The sequence below is a fragment of the Otolemur garnettii genome, unplaced genomic scaffold (genome assembly GCF_000181295.1).
Source record: "Otolemur garnettii isolate 467f Iridium unplaced genomic scaffold, OtoGar3 scaffold00005, whole genome shotgun sequence".
NCBI lineage: Eukaryota > Metazoa > Chordata > Mammalia > Primates > Galagidae > Otolemur > Otolemur garnettii.
In genome coordinates, this window is record NW_003852400.1 from 32,747,825 (window position 1) to 32,773,048 (window position 25,224).

Genomic DNA, 25,224 nt, shown 5'->3' on the forward strand with positions numbered 1-25,224 from the left:
CCCCCAAATTGCCATTCCACTTGTTCCTTTCTCTCGACCTCTAGCAACTACTAGCAAGTTTCACTCCTCTGGAACAAGGTCCTTTAAAACTGAAGCATTTCAACTTTACTTTTAATTTATATCCCGTACTTATGAAAACAAAAGTAAGCGGTGTCTTTCATATGTTTAACTGAAAGTAAACATTTCTACTTTAAACACTATGGGCTTGTTTGGCAGGTAAGGAGTAACCTCAGTTCTCCCGGTACATTTGTATACTTGGCTAAATGTTAGAATCACTGGGAACGTTTTTTTCTATAGGTCTTCAGCGTTGAAATTCACATCTTTTGATTTCTCCAGATGACTGCAGTGGCTACAGTGCAAGCTGTGGAAACCACTGCCCTTCTAGAGCTCTCTCTAGCAGAAGCTGCCACTCACGTCAGTGCCCATGAATAAGACCAACAGGAAGGATGGGGAAGGCTAGGGAGGAGGACCTTTGGTCAAGACAGTTAGTTTATTGGCTCCTGCAAAAATATCTGCAGGGTCAATTAGTATCATCCAAAGCCCTGACAAGGATTATGCCAGAAGAGACCAAGTTAAGCTTTGTTAACTTGCAATACCAGGAAGGTCTTATTAATAAAAAATAGAGCTTGCTGACTAGTATGCTGTTGACCGGGTTCTCACTGAAGAAATAAAAAGTACAATGGATATAAAGTCTAGTGAAAACTAGATTTTCCCATTCTTATAGAAAATGATATAAAACTCTGAAAAGACTCCCTAACTAAAAGATGGTGCTGGGTGAACTGGCTGGCGACCTGTAGAAGACTGAAACGGGATCCACACCTTTCACCTTTATAACTAAGATAGACTCTCATTGGATAAAAGATTTAAACTCAAGACATGAAACTATAAAAATACTAGAAGAAAGTACAGGGAAAATACTTGAAGAAATCGGCCTGGGAGAATATTTTATGAGGAGGAACCCCAGGGAATTGAAGCAATACCAAAAGTACATTATGGAATCTGATCAAGCTAAAAAGCTTCTGCACAGCCAAGAACACAGTAAGTAAAGCAAGCAGACAGCCCTCAGAATGGGAGAAGATATTTGCAGGTTAAGTCTCTGACAAAGGTTTAAAAACAGGAATCCACAGAGAAGTCAAATGTATTAGTAAGAAAAGAACAAGTGATCTCATCTCAGGGTGGGCAAGGGACTTGAAGAGAAACTTCTCTAAAGAAGACAGGCACATGGCCCACAGACACATGAAAAAAATGCTCATCATCCTTAATCACTAGAGAAATGCAAATCGAAACCACTTTGAGATATCATCTAATTCCAGTAAGATTAGCCCACATCACAAAATCCCATAATCATAGATGTTGGTGTGGATGTGGAGAAAAGGGAACACTTCTGCACTGCTGGTGGGAATCCAAACTAATACGTTCCTTTTGGAAAGATATTTGAGGATCACTTAGGGATCTAAAAATAAACCTGCCATTCAATCCTGCAATTCCTCTACTAGGTATATATCCAGAAGACCAGAAATCGCCTTATAACAAAGATATTTGTACCAGAATGTTTATTGCAACTCAATTCATTCCCAGATTAAATTGTAGTGAATTTACAAGTGTCCCCAAACCCTTCTCCCCCTAGGGAAAGCATGCTCATCCTTCACACCCAGGGCCAATGACTTCACGGATGAACTCCCATCCCCTCTGACCATCCCTATTCTTCTGCCATCACTCAGAACCAGATTTGTAGAATACACAGAAAGACTTGTTGTTCAACCTCATTGTATTATTTTCTGTAAGGTTTTGATCAGGCTAATTAAAAAAACATTCTGAGAGAAGAAATATTTTGTGATCCAGAGATTTGAGTTTTCTGTCCTGATCTGACTTTAAAAAAAATAGTTTATTTTAATATATATATGTAGAAAAGGAATTGTCATTTGTCCAAATATTCTGATCAATATAGTCAAGGTTTTTATTCTTTATGTAAGAGTATAGGTAGAATAGTTGCAAAAATACTGAAAGAATGAGGTCTGAATTCTGGCCTTATAACTTATGGTTGTATGATATTGGAAAAGTTCATTAATTCTCTGGGCTTCAATTTCCTAATTCGAAAAGTGTAGTTCATGATAACTATCAAAGGGTTCAATGACAAGGAAATGGACATGAATACTTAGAATGGAGTAGAACTTGATAAATCCTAGTGTCTTCCCTTTTATGAATGTTTGGCTTTCTGACCTGGGACCTCGCATTATGCTTATACAAATGGAAAACTTTAAGAAATTTTATATTTTAATATTCTCCCCCAGCAACAGTCGAAACCTAAAATGTATATGATATTCAGTTAAATCTGAGGACGTGGTATACAATCATCTATTAGTGTGATATTACATCTCACCATTCTCCACAGTAAAATGACCAATTCTATTTATTAATAACTATATACCTTTAGTGACAAACATATTGATACCTTGTCCCTTAATGCTTTAACGGAAAACTACCTTTCTGTCAATAGATTACTTTTTATTTCATCTTTATTTTAAAGCTTTCAGTATCATGTTGTAATCATTATAGTCTATATATGTCAAATATTTTACTCAGTTCCTATCCTAACTGCAGTACACATCTATGTCATCCAAAATGTTAGGCAGACAGCCCTAAATCTTGAGATTAAGAGTTTTAGAATGAAAGGGGCTGGAGAAAGAGCTAAAAGAATCTGCAATAGATACAGGTTTACTTTGGGGCATTTGTGCTATCTTTGTCTTTCAGGACTGATTACCACCACGTAAAGCAATGCCATTCAAATGATCATGTAATAAAAGTAACACAAAAATTCTGCATCACATACCCAGCTTGCTACCTAGCTTCTTGCTTCATCTCACTGCTGTTTTATTTTAATCTGTATATGGTTGAAAATGACATGAGCTTCGTGGTTTCAGCTTACATTTTACCATAACATTAACCACAAAACATCTGCAAAAAATGCATTTGCTTTTTGTAAATGGATCTAAATCATGGAAAGGAGAGGAGAGTGAGCCATTTAGTCCTACCATTGTCATGGATGAAAGTTGCCTTTCTGGTAGTACGTCTTAAAGAAATATAGCTAAAAGTTAAAACTTGTAGGTGCTCATGTATACGAGGAAAATGAAATTTAGAAAATACTATTTTTTATTAACTATCTCTAATATTCACTGGAAAACACTGATATTATCTCATTTTTACACATCTTGAATTTGAAACCAGAAACGTGGCAGTTATGACTTTTGACAAAAATTAAAATGATATAATAACAAGCTTGAGAGTTGATCAAGAACACTTCAATTACCCATTTAGAAAGTCGATTAAACATGCTTTTTGTTACTGATATATCCAAAGCACCATATACCAGTATTTGGTAATTGATAATATTTGTTGGATGAAAAAATTGCATAAATTTATATAATTATGCACTACATCTTTAGAGTTTAGGCTTTTCTACACAAAGCTAAGAAACATTTACTGAGTTGCCAGAATAGTTATATTTAACTTAATTTAATTTATTTCTTTTGTAGTTTTTGGCCTGGGCTGGGTTTGAACCTGCCACCTCCGGCATATGGGGCTGGTGCCCTACCCTTTTAAGCTACAAGCACTGCCCAATAGTTAAATTTTATAACAGGACTAAAGTTTGCATAGCTAGCTTTACTCAACATTCACTGAGCTGCTAAAATAGTTAATTTTATAATGGGAGTAAAGTTTGCATATCTAGTTTTACTCTTCATAGCAAAAAATATCTTATAATTTGAAATTAGAAACATTAGGATACAGATTTGTTTGCTTTTAGGAGAAGATTAGTGTTAGAAACATGATAGGACCACCTGAATATTATGATGTTTTTTTCACAGTTGAGAATATATCCCTAAATTTAAATAAAGTGTCTGTCAACATTTTATCTGAATCAGTTACATTACTTTTTAAATATTTATTAAATTTTTTATCTCCCTAGAGAGACTGCCGTTTTCTTGAGATGTAAGGAACAAGATAAATCATCCTGAGTTTGTCAGTTTACTGATTCTATGTCTGTACCACCGGAAGGACTATTGTAGTTCAAGCCGCTGGCGCATTTTATCAGGATGACTGCAACATATTCCTAATAGGTTTCCCTGTGTCTTACCTGATCCCCACCGAATCTTTCTTTGCAGAACGATTTCAGGGGTTATACTAAAGTACAAATCTAATCAAATGGCTTCTGGGATTGAAACTCTTCTGTGGCCTTGGCAGTTTGCCCTGAGGACCAACCCCCCGGTCCTTACCTATACTGCGCGCACATCTTTTTCTAATGTTACTCTTTTCTAGTTTTAGGCCTTGCCATTCTTCGCTCTTACTGAATGCTCCAGCCATAAGAAACTATTTTCCATTCCCCAACGTGAGCACAGTGAGCATTTTCTCACCTCCTGGCCTTCGCCCAAGCTCTTTGGTCTGGATGCCCTTCCTCACACCCTGCAGTTGTAAAAGGAGCTTGGTGAACTCATGCTCCAGGTATGAATTACTGCCTCGGGAATCTTATCGCACACCAGAGCTGGATTATTCACCTTTCCCTTCTATGTTCTCTCAGGACGTGCTGTGCATGACTTTATATGGTACTTACCAACTGTACTGTACTTACACGTTTACTTGCTGCTCCAGATTAGGGAGGACAGGGATAATGTCTAATTGGCTGTTTACCCCCAGTATCTGTCTTAGTACTTGGTATGGATGATGCTTTAATCACCACAAACAGTAACATTTACTGTGAATCATCATTATATAGCGTTTAGCAATTTTAAAGTATTTGTCACGCACCCTAAGCATTTTACATACAGCATTATGTGTAATTCTTGCAAACAATCCTATGAGATCAATATTATCACTCCCTGAAAACATAAAAACTCACCTCTATTCACGCATCTGTTAAATATCAAACCCAGGATCTAAACAAAATTCATATGAGTCCCAACCCTTTGTCCCTAGCTACTGTGATAATATTTCCCTCACAAAATATATGGTTTCTGAATATTTGAGTGATGCTGGATCTATCCAATCCAAGTAGGTATATAAAATATCAATGTTTTAACAATAGGATGTTAATTCTTATTAAGGCACTAGTACACTTATTGCTCAATATAGCTAAATATTTTCCCTTTAAAGCAACGAGATGGTAATTTAAGTGTGTTTTATTGTTAATATAAAGAAAATACTGATTCTCTCTTAGTAGGCATAGCCAAAAAATGCATTAAATTCAGGTAAGTTTTGAAGGCAAATGATAGTATTCTTTGACATACAAAAGCCATGCTTTTCAAACTGGAAACAGACATCTCAAATGGCATAGACAGTATATTAGCTTTCAATCAGCAATGTAAACAATGTAATACAAGCATTACATGGACTCTACTTTAAGATAAACGAAACCTCTTTTGCCAAGACAGATGTAACCACTCACATTCCATTGGGAAAGAGGTAATAGCATAATAATGGTCTAGGCTTCAAGTATTTTATTTAGTAAATAACTTGGGCTTTGTATACTCATTTCTTCATAACACCTACTTCCAACGTTTAAACATTACAGCGTTTCAAGTATTTTGTGCTTAGAATCCAATTGTAAAAGAGGCCATTTGTTAATCATTCTTCATCAGGACATTTTTTATAGAGAGTATAGAAAAAATTTATTTTAACTACTCTTTCTTAAACATCTAAATGATAAGAGGGATACTGTATTGCCACCCTTTTTTATACTTCAAGCCACCTCATTTTTTTTGGTATCACATACCTAACAAAAGTTATTCTCAGAAATATTCAACAATTTGCTTTTAGCTAAGATGCTAATAATTGAGTTGACCACAGGCTACATCTGGACTTTTGAAACGTTGATTTTAGTGCTGATTATAAGCAAAAGACTGAGTTATTTGAATTCAATTCTACCTTACTGGTATTTTTTAAATTAGATCCACTTGGTTTCTTTAAAAGAGTGTTTTCAAGTAATCAATTTATATGTCTAAGATGTATATTTTATCTATTATATTTATTTTTATGTATTTATAGAGAAATTATGCCTAAGCATTTAAATATATACATATATATATTTTTAAGTAGGGAGTACATTCCAGCAAATCAGACTTTAAATTTTTCCTTCTCCATCTGGTTCCCTGCCATGCAATTCTTCTCCCTAGAGCATTCCAATCTTACTGTATATTTGGTGTATATATTTGTACTTCCTGACAAACTTTATGTGCATCCAACTTTATATATATATGTACAGGATATCCCAAAGATTGCCCTCAAAAATTGCCTTACATAGGGAAAACAGGAAACTAGAGCTAACTGGGCCTTTCTTTACAAAATATTCATTACAGAATTCTACTAAATTTTTACAAAATATTCTTTTCATGTTGCACCTCTTTGTAAAATTTCATAATGAATATTTTGTAAAGAAAGGTGCATTTAGCTATAAATTCCTATTTTCCCTGTGCACGGTGACTTTGGAGGTAACCTTTGGGACACCCTCAAGTACAAGGTCAAATACATGCTACTTAGAAAGGTCGCAGCTAGAGACAACAAAGCGAATTGCCCCATATGATCAATGAAATTGTTTTGGTATCAAGAGGAAAAAAGAACTAAGAAAAATGTCATTGCCAGAAAAAAAAAAAGATTTGAGGAGCCAATGAAGGAAGGTTGTATGAAGAGAGTAACAAGAATCTAAATGTTTTCAGTGAAATTAAATGCTATAGAGCACACTCAATGGTTATTTGGGGACAGTCCTCAGATTTGTATCGCTGTGTCATGACTTTAGCTGAATTCCTTTCCATTTGCTGCTCTGTGACAGTCAGAGAATCTACTAGTTTTAGTGCCATTTTCATTGGAGTTGAATAGGAGAAGAGCATGGCTCTGCTTTTCTCTGACAGATTTTCATATGGAAGAACAGAATAAGCCAGAACTAAAAGCTTCACTGCTGGTTAAAATAAGTCTACTATTTTGGTTGGGTTAACAGTAAATGGAAAACCACACCCAGAATTAACCATAGCCTTCAGCAATCATCCGAAGAGCATTTAGAAAACTGGAAAAAATAATTTTTGCACTGTGATTTATACATAGTATCACTAATAAAAAGGTGGGAAAGTGAACCCCCAAATTTTCCTAAGTTAGCTGCCTAATGCATTTTGATTAAACACTTCCACATGCTTATTATAACCCTCTAATGTGTCTCATATTGGGATTTCTGACACCTTAATGATTTGTGAGTAACTTTTTATTAGAACAAAGTGGAAGTATGATATGCCTCTGGCAGCCTTTACCGTAGGCACATGGATGAAAACTTAATCTTACTGAATGTTGTCTATGTAGACCTATTATCAGTTTTAAGCACAGGATTCTCAGGGAACCTTCTTAAAGACGTGTTGTCATTTACTTCAAAGATACTGGTTTCAATACCCAATATTATTCCAATCGCAAATTTGTTCCAGCATCCCATCCAATAAACTGATTCCATTTCCACTGACCTGGAACCATGGTAAGCTCCATCCTTGCCAGTGAGGAAACTTGTCTGGAGATGGATTTATTGCAAGTCAATTGTTTTTTTGTTTTTTTTTTTTATTTAATTACTTTGATTCTTCATTCATTTGGATTGACTTTTCAGATTGAAAATGACACAATGATTCCATGGAGGTGCAGTTAAGTTTTTGCAAGGCACACTTAGAATCACTGTCATCCCAATTCTTTTGCGTTCTCATATACCATAACCTGAAAAATCTAGACTCAACTCCTACCCCTATTTCTCACAGATTCCTGGACACCGCAGTCTTTTCAGAGGACTAATTATGAGAATGTGAACCAATGGGAACTATCTAAATTTTTTACAAATCATGCATCCAATATGAAATCTTAAGGAATGTAGTAACTTTAAAATTGAATTCATTTCTTTGACTTCAGAAATGGTGAAACTCAGAACTAAGTGACTTTCCTCATGATATTGATTTATAACAACTACATGTCAATAATCTGAGTCGAGTTTTTTTTCTCCATCTCATCACAGTAATTTAAATACTTGTATTTAAGGTTAGTCCAAGCAGTGCCAAATGCTGTCTAGACAAACACATGTTAGGACAGATACTACTTTTTTGCACCCTTGGTGCTATTCCTAGATCCCATTGAGGTTGTTTATCGGTGTTGAATTTTATTAAAAAAAAATCAGCATACATAAAATTCAGTCAATATAAAAGACAGCATGAATTGTGTGCAAAAGTCCATATTGGCTTTTACTATCTACCTGTCAATTCCCTTGAATAATGTAAGCACCAAAAGAAAATGATGCTACTTAAACAGCATAGTTATGAGTGGCAGGCGAGGGATTGAAGCAGCCATTACCTACTGGACAGCTGCTTTTCTCTGAGATTGCACATCCAAGTGATGATTAGAAAAGTTGCCACCACACTGATTCCTGGGAAGAAACCTCAGATCTGAGAATCAGAAAACGATTTCTATTTTGTCTCAGGAGAGAATATTTAGCTGTCAATGAGTTGACTACGAAACAGCTGAGTTTTGCCCTGAGCTCTGGACCTATTTAGGAAAAGCTGGCACAGCGGATGTTTCATCTCAGAGGAAACTCCAGAATATTGTTGAAGGTTGTGTACAGTTTTATCATTATTTTTTAAATAAAAGGAAATCTGGCTCACCGATAATGTCCTGAGCATATGGAGGACATTGCAAAGGATAAATGAGGCATAATTTTTTGAGAGATGGCAATTATAGGTTGTTCAGCCTTGTTTCTCTTGGTTCTTGTTGTTGTATGTGTTATTTTACTTAGGAAATTATTAGGCAAAATATACCTTTTTAACCACTTTTTTTTTTATTGTGTCATGCACGAGATATTAAGTATTCTAAATAACTATATTTTTCAGCCTACGTAAACTTATTTGATGCCTATAATAACACTGGACTACAGTTTAGATAGAGTTGCTAATATAGTTGAATTCTCTCATTTGGTATGTGTTACCTAATAATGTTCAATCTAGAAGCCACATCCATCGTGGGTAAATGTGGACACAAGGGAAAAGGGGCCTCATAAAAATGCAAATTTAAACTTATTTGTTGTTTTTAATAATACCAGAGGAACAAACACAAAACTTTCCCTCCTTATCCCGCTCCCATTCTGGAAGCAGAAATGGCAAGACTTTAAGAGGAAATAGCAGGTGTTTAATATTCCAGTTTGATTACAGACATAAGAAGTAACTTTGAGCACTAAAACATTGTTTGTAGTGGTAATTCTGATTCTTGGTGGGTGAGGAGGATGAGATAGCATTTCTTAAATGTATAAATGATTGGTGACAAAAATGAACACTTGAAATTGCCTCTGTTTTTAGCCATTAGGAGAAAGACAAACGGACTTTCAGGAAGGGCATCAGGTATATATCATGTACATCATGTCTTCAAAGAATCAGCCATGTGCTCGGAAGTGCCCCGTGAAAAAATTCAGATAACTGTATTGTTACTATGCATTTCAAATTGGTTTTAGAAAAAATGTCTTTTCCCATAATAATGGATAGTGCATTTTAAATTGGACACAAACATAAAAAAAGTTAGCAGCTTACCAAATAAATAATTATAAAAGCTTACCAAATAAATGCACTTAAAATTTTTTTAATTCATTATATTATATACATATATAGCTAGGAAGAAAGCAGGCAAACATATCATACAGGAAGTTTTTTTAAGATGGTTATGTTTAAATGAATCATTGAGAAAGTGTTAAAATACCAAGGTGAATAGTACCATGCCTTATGAATTATAGGAAATATTTATTGTCATATGGCAGCATTTGAGTTGGTTAATATTGGTATGATAAAGTCTGAATAACATTTAAATCAACATCCGCAAATAAGTAAGGCGTTTTGCTAATTCACATTATTTTCAGAAGGTGGGTTCTCTTTTCCATTAACTTTGACTATCTTTACTTGTCAAAAACTGTTAAGACAGAAGAAATAGGGCTGTGTACATTGGATATTTTTTCTTCCATTCTTGAGATACTTTGCTAAGAACATTTTCCAACAGCCCTGTTTTGAAACTAATTCATAGCTTTTATAGGAATGTCATAACCTAATTATAGCCTTAGAATATGGGAAGGGGGTGGCAGAGGGAAGGTAAGGGAGGTGGATGGGGGGAGGGAGGGTGATTGGTGGGGTCACCTCTATGGTTTATCTTACAAGGGTACAAGTGAATCTTTCTAAAAGCAGTATGAATGTCTTAACTCAATAACTAAGAAAGTGACATGAAGGTTATGTTAACCAGTTTGATGAGAGTATTTCAAAATGTATATGAAAACAGCACACTGTACCCCATGATTGCATTAATGTACACAGTTATGCTATAAGAAATTTAAAAAAAAAGAATTCTAAGACAGAAGAAATAACAAATACTCTTCTTCCATTAACCTACAGCAAAGAGACCCCCAATTTCAGTATTTATAATCATTTGACACAATCTATAAAGCAGTTCAAAGATCTTCTTATCAAAAATCTCCAGTTTTCCCATTATGGGTATAATAAATATATAATTCACATGTAATCTCATTTTCAAAGGCATATAAGATGGAATCATGACACGTCTTGCCTATTTAAAAAAATTTTTTTATGATGGTAAATAAACTCTGGAAAATTCCTTCTCAGATTTTACCACCTGAAACTGCAGCTGTTGGCTGCCACTGTCACAGTCTTACAGCTCCAAACTCACGTGCAAACCTCATCAAGAGCAGACATTTCTAATTGATTCCAGAAGTACTTCTTTTGCTTAGATCAGGGGGCAAAGAAGAATAATGAGCAGCTTTTCAGAGGGAACTAGGGGTTAGGGTGTTGAGGGGTGGGGGAGAGGTGCTTTAAAAATCTCAGGCTGGGCCAGATATGCATGGCAATTTTACGGTCAATTGGTGAGAGCATCTGGAACCAGGCACTCGGGCCTCTCAGTTGATGGTAGTGAAACCAGCTTACAGGCAACGGCAAGCCGGTAATGAGTCCCTGTCATGTACAAGTGGAAACCACGTTGACAGTCTGCCAAGTATCCCTGCGCCTTTTTCTCAGTGACAGGCTTTCCTGCAGAGATCCTGTCTGGTGTATGAAATCTGTTCACCTGTGGATCCTCATCTATTTTAGCCAACGTTAAAGACAACAGAAAAGAAGCACTAAATATTCGAATGGGAATGTGTTTAATTCCTTGTGTGCTGACAAGGCTTTAGATCGTGAGCCTGTGTTTGCTTTCATTTGGGGGATCTATTTCAAGCTCAGCGGGCCGTCTTGTTAGTGCACGGAGTGCGTGGGCTGCCGCGGCATCAATCACAGCACGGCACTCGGCACAGTCGGGGCAGAGGCTGCACCGTGCAAGGCTCTGTGTTACTTCCAATGTAGGACAGGTAATCATTTTTTAAAATGGTGTGTGTGTGTGTGTTTTGGGGGGTGGAAAAAGGGGGGCAGAGTTTCTTTTTAAAATGCCAAGCGGAAAACCAAGGCTGATATGGAAATAATTTATTAGGAATAAATGATGTTTACTTTAAGCTTCTGCTTGTAATTCATCGTGCTGACACTGGTAGATTATACCCACAAGTAAGTCAGGGAACAGGGCAGCCATGAAAAAATGTAAAGAAATGTGAGTTAACAGGATGTAGTTCTGGGGTAAAGAAGGAGCCCTGTACGGAGCTGGACTTCTAACATTCCCAAATTTCTATTTTTATCCAAATGATATAATTCATAGGGAGTGTATCCCTTTTAGACCTCATTCAAAATCCTGAGGTTTGTGATGTTAAATTGAATCCCACAAGCGCACTCTTGCAGCTGGTCTACCCATGGCAGGGAATCACATCCTGCTTTCAAACAAAATTAAAACAAACAAAAAAGCAAGACAAAAGGAAACAAACAAAAACTAAATTTAGAAAAATAAATGCATTTAAAATACTGTTTAAAAGGTAGTCCTACTTGTAGTTCTTTCAGATACCTCCCTACTCTTCATAGGTTGGCCTAGTTTGCAGTCCCACCAACAGGGAATGTTCCTTTCTCTCCACATCCACTCCTGCAATCCCACTACTAGGCACTACCCAAAGGAAAAAAAGACTTTCCATATTTAAGTGGGGGGGGGGGGGCGAAGGGAAGGAAATGGAAAGGGGAGAGGAAGTTTGTAAACTTTCACCTAATGTGTACAATGTAAGAAAGACAGCACACCCCCCGGGACCAAGGGCTCAATTACAACTTGAATTTTAACTTAGAAGTGCAAACAATGTAACCTAATCATTTGTACCCTCACATTAACCTAAAATAAAAAAAAGAGACTTGTTTCAAAGACATTTGCGTTTGAATGTTTATAGCAGCACAATTCACAGATGCAAAGATGTGAAAACAACCCAAATGTCTATCAATACATGAGTGGATTCATAAAATGTGCTACACATATACTATGGAGGACTACTCAGTCATTAAAAAGAAGTCAAACTAGTATCTTTTATAACACCCTGGATGGAACTGGTGACCATTCTTCTAAGTGAAGTATAGAAAGAATGTTAAAACAAACAACACATATACTCAATACTAAATTAAAACCAAACAACATGTATACTCAGTACTAGATTAACACTTATGCACATATATTGAGGTAAAACTCACTGGAAATCAGGCAGAGGGAGGAGGGGCAGGGTAAACTAACATCTAACAGATGTAATGCACATATTCTGGGAATGGCACACTTAAAACATCAAATGTACAAATGCAAATTATGTAACCAAAATATGTGTACCCCTGTAATACTCTGACATAAAAAATAACTTAAAAAATAAAATACTTGTTATAGAACAATATATTTTGGTTGTGAAATTTTCCTTAAAACATCTAGGTTCTGATGATTGTAGTACACATTAACCAAAAATATCTAGATTTAGTGTTCCTCAAAATATGCAATAATATTAAAATGGAGAAAAAAATGATAGTGAACATCTACTTGACCATAAACTATTTTCATGAGCAATTTCATTTTATGACTGCTTCTGCTGGGACATTAAGAATAGAGCCTCATAGCCCAGCGTTGTGGCAGGCACCTGTAATCCCAGCTACTTGGGAGGCTAAGGCAAGAGAATGACCAAGCCCAAGAGTCATTGGCCCAAGGTTGTTGTGAGCTGTGTGTGTTGTGATACCACAGCACTCTACTCCATGGGTGGGCAGCATAGTAAGACTCTTATCTTAAAAAAAAATTATAGCTTTCATATGAAAGCTATAACCCAATTATAGCCCAAGAATATGGGGAAAGGGGAGAGGGAGGGGAGGGGAGGGGGGAGGATGAGTGGAGGGTGTTTGGTGGGACCAAATCCATGGTTCATCTAAATGTAGAATATAAATGTCTTAACACAATAACTAAGAGTATACCATGAAGGCTATGTTAACCAGTTTGATGAAAGTATTTCAAATTGTATATAAAACCAACACACTGTACCCCATGACTGCATTAATGTACACATCTATGATTTAATAAAAAAATAAATAAAAACAAAAACAAAACAGAACCTCGGGGAGAAGATTGGTGGGCAAGATATAAGCTGTTTTATTTTTTAACAGTCAATGAAGAAGATACATAGAAAACTATCCTGTGTTAACATTTTCTTAATTGTAGCTTTGATATTTTAAAATCCCATACAAAGGTCAAAAATTTAAAGAAATTTCATGTGATAATTTGCAATTTACTGTGTGAAAACTAGTCTCTTTCCCCTTTCCTAAAGCAGTAATGCAAAACTATGTTCAAAACCTTTCTTTGTTTTACTTACCAAGTCTTTTGCTGTTTGTGGAAAGAAAAAAATGATCATTTTTAGAAGGAACACAGAAGTGAACTATATTTTTTAAAAGGAAGACCACATATAAATCACCATAAATTGCTTATTTTCAGCTTCTGTTTATCTTGCCACGACCCAGTCAATCGGTTATTTCTATCCACCCTCCTAGAATAGTAAACAATATGTACACGAGAGATAAATGTGCCTTGCCAAGGAAATTACACATATAATGCAGTTCTCATAGAAGCTGGAACGTATGCATTTGTTAATTGTATGTGGGGGGTAATGACAAGTCTAGAAAAAGATTATGTCCTTAGCGTCCAAAAATATTTACAAGAACAACAACTGAGAGTGAAAGAATATAATTTTTCTTTAAAGCTGTAGGATACTGAAGTTGAGTTAGAGGTGAAGGAAGAAGAAAAGTGACAAAGTCTTGTTAACATACAAAACAGCTCAAAGGCGATTTGCTAAACGCCCCAGTGTTTGTGCATTTTATTCTAGTCCCTGAATATTATATGTTTTCAAAAAATAAAAATATATTATGTCCTATGAAACACATTCTCTCATATGATACTTGAAGGTAATTTTCAAATTTGGTAATTCATAGAATATGCAAGGGATATAATCGGGGAATATAATGTAGAGTGAAGTGGATTATATTGGCCTATAAATGGCTAATGAACAGGTAAAAATGATAAACATTTAGCCTATTTTAGAAAAGATTCATGTATTTGGCAATATAGAACTATGGATATAGGACATTTGTATATAATGTAGAAGTACCTTTCTCTAGGTACTCAAGAATAGGTGATATCACCAAGTATGTACTTAAAACTCAAATAGTGAATCTTGGTAAAGAAGTCAAGATCATGAATGAATCCTCAAATTATATATCTCCTTTACATTTTTGATTTGTTAAAACTTGGATTCATAACCCTGCCCAGGAGTAACAAAGGAGGAATTCTAACTGGATATATGTGCAATTAATTAAATCACAAATTATCACAGCAAAAGTTTATGTTTACCTGAATAATAATGGATAGCACTACTGTGCTACCATCTTCATTTGTACAGGGGACTACTGTGTATAGGGCATTATTCTATGGAAATAAAATTCACTAGAGTTCCATCCAGGGGCAATTAGACAAACTGCAACTGGGAGAAGATCCTTTCAATAAACATAAATGACAGCGTATTCCTATTACTGTCACATATAGAATTTCTAAAAATCAAGAAGACAATTAATAAAATAATCAGTAAAAGATGAAAAATGTATCACAGGAGAGGTAAACAAAAATGACCAGGAAACATAAAATAATAATCAACTTTAGTAGTAAACAGAAAATGGTAATTAAGAATAACAATGGGATACTATTTAATTTTCTAGATGGGCAACAGATAAGAAATCTAACAATTTCAACTTTGGCAAGGAAATTTATACTCTACTAGTGGTGAATTTTGCAACCAGTTGGGAAAACAATTTGGCATTATCTTAGGAATCGAAATAAACACACTTCCTATGACCGAGTGGTACCACACCTAGCTGTATAAAGAAACTCTATTTATATGCAATGTGCACTGTAAGATATGTACATGAATTTTTATTACAACTGAAGAATCCAGAAACAAACACTAGAGAGTAGATAAATTTTGATATAGTCACAATGAAATATTTTATAACAATAAAAATGAATACAACTACATGCACCAAAAAGGATAAACTTTAAAAACAAAACAAAATTTTTTGCAGAAAATTATAAATAATATACCATTTTATTGTACTCAGAAATTTAAAAAATATCATGTATTGCCTAGTGATAACTTTAATAATAACTCCAAAAATATGAATACAGTGAGAACAAAGTGCCATATGATTGTTGTATCTGTGGAAATATGAAAACAGAGGAATCACACAAGAAGCAAGTCAACAGTGTTACCAATACCTTACTGGTATCAAAATTTTATAATTTCATTTAGGATGATGTTCATTTTATAAAATATTTTATCTGACTGAATATTTATCAAATGCTATTAATACAAGGAAAATATGTATATGAATTGATGTGAAGAAAAATATTAAATAAAACTACCGTATAAATTGGGTGCAGCGGCCTACAATCCTAGCACTCTGGGAAGCCAAGATGGGTGGATTGCCTGAGCTCAGGAGTTTGAGACCATCCTGAGCAAGAGTGAGACTCTGCCCATATCTACTAAAAAAAAAAAAGAAAGAAAGAAAGAAAAGAAAAGAAAAATTAGCAGGCATTGTTGTGGGTGCCTGTGGTCCCAGCTACTCAGGAAACTGAGGAGGCTGAGGCACAAGGATTGCTTGAGCCTAAGAGTTTGAGGTTGCTGTGAGCTATGACACAGCCAAGGCACTCTAAGGGTGACTATGTCTCAAAAAAAAAAAAAAAAAAAAAACTAACCTGGCTACTATTTGTAAACAGAAAATTTGTGAAATTTATAAAAATACTCAAAGTTTAGATAATATTGAAAGAAATCCATCAAAACTATGCTATATGCTATGAACATTCCAAGGTTAGTGTGTATGTATATGTGTACGTGTGTGTTAGTTTTACCTCAAATCCAAAATTATATCCAGGCAGATCAGCATATGTATTATAAAAAAAAATAGCTGAGTGCAATCTTCTCTGTCCACTCATAATGTGGCCAGCTATGCTGTTGAACTGACTCAGCTAAGATGGCTGTAGACAAGCATTCTGTGATGATAAAAATACATTCATCCTCATCATGAAATGAATCTGAGTAATATAACCTCCCATCATAAATTCATGCATGACCTTTTCAGTGAGGTTGATTACACTATTCTAATAAGGAGATAGAGTCTATGCCTACACCCTCTAAATTTTGGCTTTCCCAATGGACTGTGGCAGAATCTCAGGAAGGTCTTGCACATTCAACATTCATGATCCCATAACTGCCATGTAAAGGATCCAGCCTGGCTCATTAGATACTGAGAGACCATGATGTGGAGATATACTGCGTCCCACATGGTAGCCAAAAAAGAAACAGGGCTTCTCCCATGATCTTTCAGCTCAACTGATCCTTTACCCTGAATGCAGTCCAGTGAGTGGGCCTGCAGTGAAAGCAGAAAAACTGTTTTCTTTCACAGACTTATGAGAAATAAGAAATTTTCATTGTTTTAAGCCATTAAGTTTTGGGTTATTTTGACACCACAGAAGGCTGAATTTTATAAATTACCTACAAAGTATAACAATTAAGTATGTGAACTCATCCTAGAAAGAGTGCTGCATATCCAATTTCTGAATATCACTACGGTCACCAGATGACCAAGGGGAAGACTTCGAGGGTGACCGTAGAGATATTCAGCAAGGAGCTATGTAGTACTTTTTCTACAATGAGTTCACAAACTTGATTTTCATACCTCGTGTGTGTGTGTGTGTGTGTGTGTGTGTGTGTGTGTGTACACATACCAAGGAAAAGAAATAAAGAGAAAAAAAGGAAGGAAGGAAGAAGAATTTATGAAATTATGAAGCTTGCTAAAAACTGATGAGCTTCTTTTCAACTTCTGATCCATGTACGTTGCTCAGCTATTTAGGTCACAGGGGACATCTGAATATGCATTCATTGCAATTTGAAGTCAATAAATACTGACTTCAACATTCTATTTGGCTTAAAATTACAGCAAAGTGCTGACCTCAAGTTTGGTGAGGAACAGCTCCATAGTAGGTCTTGCCAGCGACATTTAATGTTTACTGAATAAATAAATCAGTGTCAAAGAGTCTTACTATTGCTGCTGTGAGTGCTGGTGTCTCCTGCACATAAAATGGCTGAAATGGCAAATTTTTAACCTCAGTTCATGCTATTTTCAGTAGAGCCCCTCAGTCAAGATAATAGTATGGAAAGGATAAGAAATAAGACGACATAATAATTAGATTTTAGAGGTGTGAATGACCAGCATGTTTCCTCATAGACGAGATGAACACCAGTGGTGGTATTCCACGTCCTTCTAGTGGATTAGGGTGCTAAGGAATCCTTCAAGGATTCCCTCTTGGGACGCAGGTGGGATTTTCTGCACTCCAAACTGAGCTACTTCCCAAGGTTCCTGAGACTTGAAACCTCCACCCTCTCTTCCTTCACAGGACTTCTGAAACCCGAGAAGCAGGCATCATAATCCATGTACCTTCAACATTGAAAGGAAAGCACAGAACAGATGGGGGAGGTCTCTGGCACCCCCCACGGGTAAGGGGGGAGGGGTCAGGAAACACCTTTCAGAATTTTAGAACTTTTCTGTTTATTTTAATTTTGCTAGTTTGTTTGGAGATGGTCACTAACCTAGGAGATTTTAAAAATAAAACAAAGATTGGAATGCAAACGTAAATACTACAAGTGCTTTAATGATAGTGTTAAGCAAAATATCCCTACATTACTGAATTATCATATCCAATACCATTTTTTGAGAATTTTATTTTTAGATATGACGTTTAGTGAATTAATCAGATTTCTTTTTGCTCTTTTTTTATTTCAAAAATTAATCACATTTCAAATTTATGCCTTAAATATTTCTAATTTATGATTTTCTAATTCTACAGGGATATCTTTAATTAAAGCAAATATATTCATATTTCAAAAGATGAGATGCTTTAAAGAAAAATATTGGAAGCCTCAAAGTGGCCTGAAGATGTCATTTTTCTGCTTTGCAGAAGTGGAGTTTTTTCAAGAGGATTGTAAGTATGATGACAGTTGTACTGGAGATTTTGGTGAAATATAGGACGTTTCATATTTACAGATAGTATTACAAGTATTTTTTCACATATGATTTCAGTTAATACATATACCCACTCTCTGAGGTAGGTGAATTATTGTCCCCATTTTGTAGAAGAGGAAATGAAAGCTTAAAAGTGCATAGGAAATGTTATAGAGCTAGAAATAAGTGTACAAAAGACATAGTAACTGAGGTGATATGTTCTTTTTTTTTTTTGAGACAGAGTCTCAAGCTGTTGTCCTGGGTAATGTGCCCTGTCATCACAGCTCACCGCAACCTCAAACTCTTGGGCTTAAGCGATTGTCTTGTTGCCTCAGCCTCCCAAGTAGCTGGGACAACAGGCTCCGGCCACAATGCCTGGCTTTTTTTTTTTTTTTTTGGTTGCAGTTGTCATTGTTGCTTAGTACCCTCAGGCCGGGTTTGAACCTACCACCCTAGGTGTATGTGGCTGGTAGGCACCCTGCTGACTGAGCTATGGGCACCACCAATGATAAGGTCATTTTAAAGGCAGGAGGTTTCCAGACTAGTAAAGAGCATATGCGTGCCCCCTTGCCCACACCTGATAAAATCAGGTTATAACTATGAAATTTTTAAAAGAAATAATTAAAGTAATGAAGCTGAAGTGAGCACTTTGCTTCATTACTTTGGTACTCCTGGTGGAATACAGCTAGAATATTGGTGTTTAAAAAAAATAATGGCTTCTTGAAATCTTTCCAGTTATTGACACCTTATATAAATATGGGCCCCAGGACCCTGGTGGACACAGCTTCCCTCCACAGCTCCCTGGCATTGTCAACAGCATGCTGGAGTCTTTGACCAAAGCTGTGAAACCCCCCCCATCAAAAAAAATTTAAGCACAGAAACATAAATATAACCACTAATAATATGTGGTTATATCCCAGTGTGATGTAAGCGTTCCTAACTCTGTATGAAATCAACACATTGTACCCCATAAATGCACTAATGTCTACATGATTTATGTGTTTATGATTTAATAAATTGTAAAAAAATGTGGTTATATCATTTTAATGTGGTTATATCTACTTTTTCTGCATTTGTTTATGTAAAATATATTAATATATATTAATAACACTTCAGTAAGAGGATAATTATAAAACCAATAGATACAATCTGCCCAACTAAAATTGAGCTTTGAGACATACTCCTACCTCCACTCCCAACTAATCCTTCTGGAATCTTCCTATCTCTGTTCATGGTAACTCCACTCTTTCCTGGAGTCCATGAGTCATTCCATGGTAACTTCCAAGAGCTACTCTTTGGTAACTCTCCAACCCATTCTTGACTCCTCTTTCCCTCTCACTCATCTGACCTGTCAGTAAAACTCATCTCCTCTTCTTTAAATTGACCCTTAATCTGACCACTTTCCGAGTTCTCTGGAGTTCATCCCAGGACACCAATTTCTCTCACCTGCAGGGTTACAATTGGCTTCTTATGGATGTCTTTGCTTTCTCGCTTGTTAACCCCCTTTCTCCTGTCTTTAACCCATGGGTCAAAATGAGCTCAAACTGTAACTAGGTTCAGATTCTTCCAGGGTTTTGCCTTTCACAAAAAGCTAGGGTAATTCCAAAACCAAAAAGGTTTCATGTGATCTGAGCTCTGTTACTTCTCTAACGACACTGTTTATCAATTTGCTTACTCCAGTCAGCCGTGAGCTCTGGAGCATGTCAGGTACATCCTACCTTGGTGTATTTGCCCTGAATGTTCCCTCTGGCTGCTCTTTCCCCAGAATTGATGTAGATTTTTGCTTCACATCAGGTCTTCACTGAAACAACACCAGCCAGCCTTTCCTGGTACCATTTTGGTGCTGATTTTGAGTTTTCTAATTTTGCCTCCTTATAGCACTAATTTATTATTCTCTATAGTACTTACCAGTATGTGTGTCTATGCTAACGAAACGTATGTATGTATATGCACACACACACACACACACACACACACACACACGTTTGAGTAACTACCTACACCCTTCCCAACTATGGCAGACAGAAACAAGGAGCCTCCACATCTCACCCCTGTGGTTTGTGTCTCTCTCCCTGTATAATCTCCTCCCCTGAGTGTGGCTGGCACCTTTGGCTTTCTACTAGCCAATGGAATATGGCAAAGGTGAAGGGATTTTGCAGACATAATTAAGGAAATAAATGAGTCTGTTTTGATTTAATAAAACTGAAGATTATCTCGGATGAGCCTGACTTAGTCTGATGAAAGCCCCTGGAAGAACTGAGCCCTCCCTGATGCCAGTCTCTCCTTGCTGGCTGGATAAAGTAACCATCCCTGTTGAGAACGCCCAGGTGGCCAGAGCTGCAGGCACCCTCTGGGACCTGAGGGCCGCCTTCGGTCAAAAGCCAGCAAGAAGCTGGGGGTCTACGTCAGACAGCTGCAAGGAAATGAACTCTGTCAGCAACCTGAACGAGCATGGGGGTTAATTTTTCCTTATTTGCGCCTCCAAATGAGCACACAACCTGGCTGATACCTTAAATGCACCCTTCTGAGACCATGAGTAGAGTACAGAGCTAAACTGTGCCTCGCCTTCTACCCACAGAGACTGCAAAACAATAAATGTGTGTTGTTTTAAGCTCCCAGAATTGTAGTCATTTGTTACTCTGCAATCAAAAAGTAATACAGCAATTACAATCTAAATTCCACTAGGACAGGGCTTTGCTATGTTTTTACTGGAATGGTCATTTAGTAAGTGTTGAATAAACTCTTCTGCTTGTTATCGAAAGTGTTAAGCAAGCTGGTTGTGTCTCATGTGGATGTTTATTTGTATATTGTTAGGACCACACTTTGAGCCACTGTTACTGGGTTTATCTCACTGAGTCCGGGATCACTCCGGCTTCTGAACTTCTCACTGGATTCTTCCCTTCTGTAGCCTGCTCGCCAACTTCCTCTCCACTAGTTCAAATTCTACACATTTTTTATGCACATCTTTAGCGAATATAAGTTGGTTTACTGTTGAAAAGCGGAATGCTTTCATTTTCATAACCTAAAAACTATAGTTGGATTTCATAGTTTTTCTGAGCTCTAAATTTAAAGCTAACACATGTTCTTCTGGAATCAACTTACATTATTTGACACTGATAAGCAAATATACACATATTCTCAGATTTTATATATTCACTACTTTTTAAAGTCCTAGTTTTCAAAATACTATTTTTAAATTTGTTTGTCTTTGTGTATATGTGTGTATACTCTAAGTTAGTAGATATAATTATTATTAAGGAGACCTACTACTTACATGTCAGATACTATTCTAGGCTCTAAGGACTATATTTTTCCATTGCCCCTTTGAATCTCAAAATGACCTCTTCAGGTTTTTATTTTCCTTTTTGCTGAGGGAACTAAGCTAGCAGAACTAAGGTATGGTCACACAACCAATTAAGTGGCAGAGCTGGGATTGGTACTTAGATTTGTTTGACTTCAAATCCAGTGCTCTGATTTCCAGTATCCTAAACTATCTCCTTAAGTAAATAAAAAGTTAAATGAAAGAAAATCTTCATAAGTCTCAAAATATATGCAATAAGCATTTCACATTATCTTATATATCTACATACTTATCAAAAATAGCCATTCAATACTGATCTTGTTTTCTTCTTTTTGTTATAGTATTCATCAGGCTAAACATACTTTAAGCTACTAAAATTCAGAGGTGCATCTTACAAAGAATAAATTACATGTGAACTAACAAGCAAAAATGTACTTGCATATGTGGGTGAGAAATGAATGAATTAAAGAATGGAGGATTACTTTTCTATCATGTTTCTTGTGAATAAGAAATAAAGCTTTCTAAAAAGATGTGAATTGGTGATAAAAAATATTTGTTGGATCTATTCAAAGAGAAATGTCCAAGTACATGGACTAATGGTTCCACATACTAATGAAGAACTGAGCCTTTGTGTAGCAGTATATTACATTTATAAACAGCAAAAGCCCCACCCCCTTACTCAGTTTTCTTATAGATATTAAGCTAAAGAGAGTAAAGCTTCCCCATACAGGTCACAGGGTTAATTTCAAATTATACTTTGTATTTCGCACTCAAAAGCGTCACTAATCAAAAGGATCTAACTTATAATTTAAGTGAGTAATAATTTAAGGTCAGTTTTCTAGTGCATCTGCGTTTGTGTATGTGTGTTTTAATTATAAGTAAAGCTAGCAGTGTGCTTTTTTAGGAAGGACTATACTATGCAAACCAGGCAAATCTGACATACATAATAAAATAATACCTATATAAGGGAAAACCTCCAGCCAGCCTTTTAGAGAAAAAAAGAGTTACAAGGCTAGAAGTAGATGTTGCCAATATAGACATCATTATTTATAAGAAGAAAGGGGGTTAATTGTTTCACTGACACTGATTCTAGTGATAGTCTCAGGAAAAATGAGGAGAACGCTGTGTCCTTGTAGAGTAATCACTCCTAGTCAGCAGCAATTCATACTGAAGGGAGTCACAGAGACCCTTTATTTGGCTTTTGAACTTGAATGGGGCAAAGAACAGTTTTTTTGAAACTATGATAAATGAACACCATTTACATAAATTTCTGAGAGAGGAAAATCAGAAGGAAACACAAATTTGTAATTTATAATTAAGAACTGGTAACTGGTTGTAATTGTTAAAATGCTAAACTTTATTTATTTATTTATTTTTTGAGACAGAGCCTCAAGCTATCCCCCCTATGTAGAGTGCTGTAGCATCACAGCTCACAGCAACCTCCAACTCCTGGGCTCAAGCAAGTCTCCTACCTAAGCCTCTCAAATAGCTGGGATGACAGGCACCCAGCTATTTTTTGGTTGCAGCCATCATTGTTGTTTTGGCAGCCCCAGGCTGGATTTGAACCTGCTACCTTAGGTGTATGTGGCTGGTGCCTTAGCCACTTGAGCCACAGGTGCTGAGCCAAAATGCTAAACTTTAAAAGGACATGGATTCATCTGTTGGCTCTCTATTCTGTTCCATACATCTACCTCTCTATTTTTGTGCCAGTACCATGCTGTTTTGATCACTATGGATTTATAGTATAATCTGAGGTCTGGTAGTGTAATTTATAGCTTTCATATGAAATCTATAACCTAATTACAGCCTAAGAATATGGGGAGGAGGGAGGGAGAGGGGAGAGGAGAATGAGTGGAAGGAGGGTGATTGGAGGGATCACTTCTATGGTTTATCTTACAAGGGTACAAGTGAATCTTTCTAATAGTAGAATATGAACGTCTTAACACCATAACTAAGAAAATGACGTGAAGGCTGTGTTAACCAGTTTGATGAAAATATTTCAAATTGTATGTGAAAACACGACACTGTATCCCAGAATTGCATTAATGTACAGTTATCATTTAATAAAAAAAAAAGGAAATGGAAAAAAATTTCATGTATAAAAATATTAATAATAAAATACTTGTGTAGACTTGACTCTATATACTTATTGACTTCTGGTCAGAGAAGACTTCCTTAAGTTTAACCATTGGGAACTAAAGAGCTTAATTTTAATTAAAAAAAATTAATGATGATAGAGAAATAATAGTTACAATGAGCAATGATAATAATTAAATTACCAAGTGTGTTCTTTCCTTTGGGGCATCTAATTTTCCCACTCAACCAAGTGAAGTGCAGACAGTTATCATATCATGTTTAAGGAAAGGTTCTATTGGCAAATCATATGTCACTTTTGAATGTGCCCAATAAACTGAAATAAAGTTTAGAATGAGTAGCTAAGGACCCTGACAGATTCTGCCCTGGTGTTCTTCCTCCCTGGAATCAGAAACCAAAACCAAATATACTGCAAAGAAAAATTATCCATACCAGGTATTTTTTCAAAACACTTTTTCAAAACAATTTTTCAATTATGTTGATAAGACATCTTATTATAGCTGTTCACATTTTCCAAGTTACTTTTGCTATATTACAGTTGTATTTCTCGTCTACAGCCTTTGAGGTAGAGACTTACCGCGACCCTAACTGGAAGGAAGAGCTTCTTGATGATTCAGAGTTATGGCAGTAGACTGAGTTTGTAACCTGAATTATTAATTTACTAGGTAAGTGTATTTGAACAAGTTGTTTACACCCCTGAATTTTTTAGTATTATAATAATAATAGTTTTGTTAGTATTGTATTTGGTTTCCTGTAACATGTTGTATTATATTATTGAGATTGCTCCATTCTAATACAAAGAGTTTTCTGTTTTCATTTCATAGATGCACATTGCACTTTGGAATGAACCATAACTTTTAAACAGTCCTCTATTAATGAGCAATAGATTATTTCCAGTCTTATGCCTTACAAATGAGCTGCAATGAGCAATGTTGCATACACACACTATTTCCACATGTGGGAGGGCAGCATTTTACAGCATGAATTCTCACAAGAGGAATGCCATGTCAAAGGGTGTGTGCATTTGTAGATTTGATACATATCACTCAATTTATTCAGAGGATATCGTTCCAATATATACACAATCGTTAGCAAATGATGAAACTGTCTACACTAATTTTTTCATTGATGATGGGGGGATGTCAGCATTTATGTTACAGGCTGAAATAAAGTTACATGTTGCATATTCTGAAGATATTGGCAGGTTGCTCCATACCAAAGGTAAGCAGTTTTGAGCCCTAATTTAAAAAGAATATACTGTATATTAAAGCACTAGTGATGGGAAAAAAAAAGATTTTTTTAGCTGTTGCTTAGATTCTG

The 25,224-nt window shown here is 35.9% G+C and overlaps 1 protein-coding gene across 3 annotated transcripts in view; it reads right to left on the minus strand.

Moving 5' to 3' along the window:
• Positions 1–25,224, minus strand: part of AGMO (alkylglycerol monooxygenase) — a 315,086-nt gene that overhangs the window by 119,916 nt on the left and 169,946 nt on the right. The window contains exon 13 of one of the 3 annotated variants that reach the window (XM_023518886.1): positions 15,570–15,666. The exons of 1 other annotated variant lie outside the window; for it this stretch is intronic. In XM_023518886.1, the coding sequence (XP_023374654.1) occupies positions 15,607–15,666 (60 nt within the window). In that variant the 3' untranslated portion in view covers positions 15,570–15,606. Of the gene's footprint in view, positions 1–15,569; positions 15,667–16,208; positions 16,878–25,224 lie in introns of those variants that run through there. One more of the 3 variants, XM_012812234.2, reaches the window with a different exon arrangement.